This window comes from Teleopsis dalmanni, chromosome 2, assembly GCF_002237135.1.
Source record: "Teleopsis dalmanni isolate 2A chromosome 2, ASM223713v2, whole genome shotgun sequence".
NCBI lineage: Eukaryota > Metazoa > Arthropoda > Insecta > Diptera > Diopsidae > Teleopsis > Teleopsis dalmanni.
Window position 1 is genome coordinate 245,311,307 of NC_051847.1, and position 8,104 is coordinate 245,319,410.

The following is an 8,104-nucleotide window of genomic DNA, read 5'->3' on the forward strand; positions in this document are numbered from 1 at the left end:
CAGTATTAAGAGGAGAATGTGGAATGTACCACGGTAAGATTATACACCCGTATATACTCCAGATCTTGTAGAACAGCAAAAACTTAAACAAACTTTTAATAAGACTTAAGATGTGAATGTAATAAAGTAAAAAAAAAAAAAATAAAACAAAATGTAATGACATATAATATATATTCATTTATACAATAAACGTGGAAACTAGATATGAATGCAGTACATAAAATATAATAGAATAATACAAAAAGAAGAATGGAGTTAAGATAGTAATACTTAAGCGAAAACGAAATAAATACAAAGTAGACGAAAAAAGAAAAAATACACATCAAGGTCTAAGTGAACCTATCTTAACCAAAAACGATATAAATACAGTGAAAAACAAGGAAAAAATATATACGTCAGAGTTTAAGTGAACCTATTCCCCATTACACGGATCTATCTAATATAAGTGAAGTTACAGTCACTAAAACTTTATATCAATATGATACAGCTGCATCTCAGGTCTCGAAGCGACTTATTTCTGACAATATATTTGAATTTTTACATTAAGCCAAGTAATTATTTTTTTTTTAATTTAATTTTTGGCAATATTTTCAATTTAATTCATTCAATTATTTTTAATATAATTTTTTGTTAAAGAAATAGCTTTTAGAATGATTTTAAGTCCCAAAGTTTTTTTTTCTCTACTAAACAGTGTCTATATTGTAAGAAAATTTTTAAAAATGGTTATTATTGTGGAAGAGGTAAACGTATACTGCGGACCTCAAAACCTAATTTGCTAAAATAATGATATACTTTGAAAGACATTTATGTCGAAAGAAGGAAAACTAACAGATATTCTGTAATTAACTCAAGTATACTTTATGCTCTTCGATTCTTTTTGGTTTAGGTAAATAGTGTGGGTCTTATTATCAACCAGATACATTACAAAGTATTTTCAGTTCATATAATATAAATGATATTTAGATAAATGATATTCAGCACCATATCTCTAACACCTTCCACTTTTCAAATACCATAGTAGCTTTCTTCAGTAAGTTTGGTTCTAATTAAAATACCGAAATGATCATTTTTAAATATTTTTCTCTAATTATTGAATTATTAAGCAAACTATTTTTTTGGTTTTTATATTTGTATTTATATTTTTATTTCGATTTATATAATATGTCCCAAAATAACACTAACTCCTTTAATCCTTCATATATAGGGAAGGATTGTCCGCTAATAACATAGATGTAATTATGTTCAAATTAAGATCTCTTTGTAAGCACTATCTGGTTTATCTTATACAATCATCAGCTACTATTTGCACTCCAAACTTAACCTAACCTAACCATTCATCTTTATCAAATCATTACCATTCAGTAGTGTATGGAATATTAATGACCACATAAAGTCAATCAATTTCGTTGCATTAATGCCACACACTATTTTGTACTTTCCTATTCTACTGGGGAAGTGTTCGTAAATCCTCAAAATAGAAGTGTTCTATGTGAAATGGACCAAACATTAAGAAAGCTTCAATTCCTACATACACTTTAGACAATATAATTTTAGTTACTTAAATCCATGTAATTCCTTACAATTATCCAAAATAAAATGAAACACCTTTAAAATCTTTAAAGCCTCTGGATCTGTTCGAGAAATTTCGTCTTCAACGATTTTAAGTTTATTTCTTCGAATTTCATTGAATACATTTTTGAAGTATATTTTCTTATTACGTTCAGTTCTGAGGATTATTGGGTGTGTGGCTTGAAAAAATTTGACACACATGCAAGCAACAACGGGGAAGGAGAAGGGAGAGGAGAACTAAAAGCACTCAGGAAAGAATTCCTATTTAACCAAAAATAAATGAAATAAAATCATATGAAAATGAAAAAGAAAATAAAAGTTTTTAGTAGCAATTTACTTTGTTGGCTTTAATCCTTTGTAATCCCTTTTACGAATTCCCTGCTAAAGGATTTTGTACGACAAATTTTACGGCAATTGTGCGTTTGAGTTGAATTTTTGTTGATTTCTGCTTTCAGAGTTCAGCCGTCGTGTGATTTTTGTGCAATCCTTTAAGCCCCAACACAGGGGAGCAGAGTAGATCTGTAGACCTGTAGACCTACATGGAATTTGACAAAACGCTCAATTCGTCCGTCACTGGCACTGGCACTTCACATCAAATTCAAATTCAAATCAAATTTAATTTTAATTTTATTCAAAAATTTTTTTTATATTTGTTTTTTTTTTGCCTTCTTAATATATTTTACTTAATTTATTTTATGGAACATATTTTTTTCGTGTTTAGAATTTTCTGCATCATTTGGGTAAATTTATGATCACATAAACTTCACGGCCCTAATGACCCACTTCGCTGCCACGCATTGCAGGCCACAGGAAAAGAACGAAAACGGCACTGCCTTCAGAATCCTTCAGGATTAGCACAGCACACTTTTTGGATACATTTTTCTTTTTTTGCAATGAAATTTACGACGAAACTTAATTTGACAAAAGTAAACACAAACCGAAACGAAAGGGGCAGCAGCAACAGCAACAACAACGCGTTTGTTGCAAACTTCGACTTACACAATTCGAAAATTGTTGCTTTATTATTTTCTATTGTATTTTTGAAATGCAATACTAAATATTTATAAATTAATTATTTATTGTTTGGAATAAAAACAATGCCACACAAGCATTTTTTGTTTACAGTTGTTTTCGTCGTACAACTTTTAAGAACTTTTTTCTTTTACTTTTACAGGCGAACGCAACACGCACAACCGTTAACATAACCAATTCACTTGAAATTCCCGGCAGTACTGAATTCATTCGGCTAGCACTAGAAAAAATACAATACACACACACAACTCCACAATTCGTTTGGAACGCATTCAAATACAGCCCACAATCACGAACCGGTGTACGGAACGAGAGAGCTCACACAATGACGTCGTGTTGGTTTTGTTTTTGTTCGTTTGTTCGTAGCCACTCTGATTGGAAACTATTTAACAATGCAAGTGTGGCACGCGTACGCATTTCTTTGATAAAACATGAGTTGCAGCTCTTGTCAAATGACAAAACAAAAGTTGCCTGCATGCATTATTTGTTGCTATTGTAGTCATTTCCACATACAGTACATACCGTACGAGAGACCGTACGTTATTTGGCTTGCGCTGCAAATGTGGATTTATGTTGCTGAAAAAGCGTATACTGTTTTTGTTGCAGAGATTATAAGCAACTTGCATATGAAGTACGTACCATATATATATACAAATGTTTACAGAACGTTATTTGTAGTTTAATTCCAATAACAAACCAACTTAACGGTTTGTTAAGTTTTAATAGAATGCAATAGATTTTAATAGAATGCAATACCATATTCATAGCGATTAAATTATAATCAATAATAGGCGAATATAGTTTTACCTGTTACCAGTGGGGAATCAAATTGGCCGGGGAGATTGATTTAATGTATAGATAAAGCAGTGCAAAATTATTGCTAAACAATTACTTTATAGTATTTCTCTTTCCAATTGACACAATCATAGTTACGTTACTGCCTTTCATAGTACTGTGACTAAGGAGTAATCACATAATCCATAGTTTTTAGTCTATAGAAATGATTTTAATACTAAGGCCGTGTGCGAATTCCAGTAAATTCATGGTAAATTGAAAGAAATAGTAAATTATGTCAATATGGCAGCGAATGTTGGTATTTACCAGAACTTCGAGTAGGGTAAATTAGATAAAAATTAGGTAAATTAGATATTAACATTGTGAAAATTTCATAAGATGTTTAATATATAAATAAATAAATATAAAAACTTTTAATCAAAAATAATAAATAAGCGCAATAAATAAATAAATATATACAAAAGTGCAGTGCAAAAAGTCCCTAGGAAATTTCAATTTACTTTACCACAATTTATTCGAACTCGCACACGGTCTTAATATTAATATGAAAAACTTGAAGAAACAAGTTGACTTACCCATGTTCAACGCATTTTTTGTCTGCCCGTCCAAATATATCTTGACTTTTTTAACTTTTTTTGACTTTGAATAGGATATTGTTAAAAATCCATGCAATCTAGCTTCAATATAAATGAAATTGGTCAGGGTCAGGTATTTATATTCTATCGCATCCCTACATTCTAACAGTCACTGCTTCCTTTTATATGTTATATTTGTTCACCTTTTGGAAGTTTCAAATCATCAACAAAGACAATACCATTAGTAAGCCTTTGTTATCAACATGTGAGGAATTCCCAATGACACACACGTTCCACAAAAATTATGCCAAACCGCTAGCAACATGTTAGCTACATACAATCCATGAATTTCTGTGGAAATACGATATATCCACATGTTACAATGAAATCCTCAAAAGCAAGTTTACGATATTTAAAACAACAAGAGACTTCACATCTTCACATTGCAAAAAAAAGAAAAAATTGATAATAAATATCTGAATATTAATTTAAAATAAATATTAAATATAATATTAAACATTTAATTAAAAAAAAATAAAAGAAACCTTTAGTTGTAATCTCATTTGAAGAAAAAGCGTTACTATCCATAGAAGTGGAAGCCTTCAAAATCTGAATAAGTTAAAAAAAATAAAAAAATATTAAAAGTCAGTTATTTAATATCTCGAAGTGAAACATTCTTTCATTGACTTCAATACAACTCTTAGGAATTCATTCCTCGAAAAATTCGAAGAAAGCTAAAATGTTCATATAAAATTCCACTCAAATAATCGAAGGCAGGTAATCGAAATCAGTAAGCTTAGTATATAGTATGAATATCATATAAGAGAAGAAAATATGTCACGACTGCTGAAGAAGATGATCCCACTTCCCGTTGATCACAATATTTAGATGAAGAACAAGCCACAGTAATGGAGCTTCTTTTCACGGGCATTTGGTATTTCGAAGAGAAGATGGTCTCACTTCCCGTTGATCACAATATTTAGGTAAAGAACAAGTCACGGCAATGGAGCTTCTTTTCACGGGCATTTAGTATTTCAAAGAGAATACTGCAGACTATATAATCCTTTCAGACAAACTTATTTCTATTTTTAATTTACTGCAGATGTTTTTTTGGTAATATTTTCCATCTATCTATTGCCGATACAAATATGTGATAGATTCAAGTTCCAATGAACGCGAGTTCAATAAATTCAGTGGCTAAACTTCGACTGCAGGTAAACGAAACAGCAACATTTAAATTCAAATTCATTAAAAATAAAAAATTTCAAATTTATAACCTCTCAATTTAAAAAATTTAATAGTCATTCATTAATAAACTCGTCTCTTCTCATTTGGAAACGCAGCGTAATGAACTCGTTCCAACCCTTGCCCGCTTAATGACGACAACAGCAACAATTTTTCCATGCCATAAAGGTCGCCATAGACATCAGGTGTACTTGAGCATCGATGGAAAAAAACTGGAACAATAGAAACCATAACAAAGCACATTAAGTGTTTGATGTGTTCATAGACGAGGGACGCCGGGAAACCTAAGCAGTACGAGACACACAGCAATTAAACAGTTTTCGAAAAAAAGGAGTTGACCAACATAAAAAATCCATGAAAATTCGTTTTCATTCGCACTCGAGTTGGGAAATTTGGGAAAAATCAAATTTGTGAAAGCAGGGAAAGGGAATCACTTTTTCATTTGATTTTTTGCCGCTCAACGGAGAAAAGAAGGGGTTAGAAGGACAAGTCAAGAGATTATCGTAAACAATCACTATTTGCTTGAAACACGGAAATTGAATTCGGTGAATGCTTGGCGCCTAGAAAAAGTTTGGTATGTAATCGGTATATCAAGGACTGACAGTTAAGTCTTAAATGGGACATGGATAGCTTCTCATTAGTGTAGTTAACTTCTAAACGAAAAATTGCAGCTCAAAACTGTGATAATAAGAATTATGATAAGATTATGATAAGATAATTCCTTAAGAAATAACATAGTCTAAGGAATATGTAATTTTTTTATTCAGAAAATGAATCACACAAAGCCTAAGTGTATAACTAAATCAGAGCTCATACACATTAAACACTATTCTACTGTTTTGAAGATTTGCATCTTGCTGCGGTAAGATGGTTTATTAAAGACAGTGAATTCAAGAACGATGCTTGCGGTAGCACAGCTATTGGTAGGGTCGAGATGGAGTGTCAAAGCGAAGACGAATCCACAACAAGTCCTGGTGCCTTTTTGGAAGCCAAATTGCCACCAGGTAGGCATCTATTCCATACGTTAGGAGTGGCCTGCACCTGAATAGATCTTTGGTCCCATCACTCATGTTTGCTCTAAAGATGGCAGTATAATATGGAGTCAAACCAAAACGGAAATAATTTTTTAAGAGATACCTGACAACAGTCGGTTAATCCTTCTACTGCGGCAGCCAACACATCGGATATGGAGGTACTAATTTCACGTTATGACAGCCTGAAGAATGTAATTAATACAACCAAGAGGTTCTATGCTCAACTGAGGAGAAAAGAAATATATTATCATCATCTACTCTATACTATACTACTCTACACTACCCTACACTAATATTCACTAATCTACACCACTCTAGACTACACCACATTACTTCATTCTACTCTTTGACATATTTTAAAAATGAGAAATTTAAATACTTGTCTCTGAATTTTTATCTTTCTCAACTTTTATTCTTGGTCAGCAATTTTTACCATTAAAGAATGTTTTTGACTTCTGTTACTTCGTTTTTATGAAAACGAATCCAAACTACAAATTCAATTATATAGTAATACAACCGTTGCTCCACTTCAACTGCCTTTGTCATTAATTCGAGTTGCGTTAACTCCAAAGGAAGGCAGTTTGCTTTTGTTAGGATTTCAATTGAATGTCAGGTCGCTTGACTTGCTCCTCATTCATTCCACGAGTTTGTATCTAAAGCAGTTTTGGCTGTGCCTTTTTTTACTAACATCGTACAGATTTTAATCTTTTTCACTAAGTACTTCCGAGCTATAAAAAAAACATCGGCATTGTTCACTTTTCTAATTTGAAATGAGATTAAAAATACAAAAAACACTTGAAGTCATATTAATAATAATTAATAATTAATAATTAATAATTCTTAAGATTATAGACAATTAAATAATCACAATATTTTCAATGCGATTATGGAGTCTGTTTTGATATGATAATATTTTTTATCACTTTGTAATTATTTATTTATATATTGTTTCGAAATGATAATATTTTATATAAATGTACATTCTTATTTATTTTACATAATTTGAAAATTTATAAACGAGTGAACCAAAGAAACAAATGCGTGCGTCTTCGCCAACGATCAACCGGTAAGAGAGAGTTGCAAATTTTGATACAAAGCATAAAAGGCAAAAAAGCAAGAACAAAGATTTAATAAAGCAAAAATGAAATGCAAATCACCTTTCAAACAAACAGTGTTGCAGTGTAAAACAATGTTAAAAATAATTATTACTACTCTAAACATCCTCCCCCGGTTGAAAGGCTCAGACTTTAAACATATTTATCGTCTATTGGAAGAACTGCCACCTTCCTTACTGCACGTTTGATAATTCCTATATTCGTGCGTATTTCCGCCACTCGAGCCACATTGTCAGATCCGCATATTATGCTGGTGATGCGGCCTAAATGCCATTTAAGAGGTGGAACATTGTCTTCATGTATTAGTACTATATCTCCAACACGAACATTTGCTGCAGGTGAGCGCCATTTGCTACGCTCTTGCAATAGGGTGAGGTAGTTGACACTCCACCTTTTCCAAAATATTTGTAGCATATAATTAACTCGTTGCCATCTGTCTAAGCGAGAGAAGTCAGACGTGGTAAGGTTGGGCTCAGATATTGATATTAGCGGACCACCCACCAAAAAATGAGCTGGTGTGAGGACTTCTAAATCGTCTGGATTTTCTGAAATAGAACAAAGAGGGCGAGAATTAAGCACTGCCGATAACTGGCATGCGAGTGTGCGTAATTCTTCAAATGATAAGATTGAAAGTCCAACAGTGCTGTAAAACAAACGCTTTGCAGATTTTATGGCAGCCTCCCAGAGACCACCAAAGTGTGGAGATCTAGGTGGTATAAATTTCCATTCTATGCCATCG

General features: G+C 32.2%; 1 protein-coding gene across 1 annotated transcript in view; it reads right to left on the reverse strand.

Annotated features, from left to right (window-relative positions):
- Positions 1–7,497: 7,497 nt before the first annotated feature.
- Positions 7,498–8,104, reverse strand: part of LOC119677280 — a 3,182-nt gene continuing 2,575 nt past the window's right edge. The window contains exon 2 of the mRNA XM_038088553.1: positions 7,498–8,093. Coding sequence (XP_037944481.1) covers positions 7,498–8,093 — 596 coding nt within the window. The remainder of the gene's footprint in view (positions 8,094–8,104) is intronic.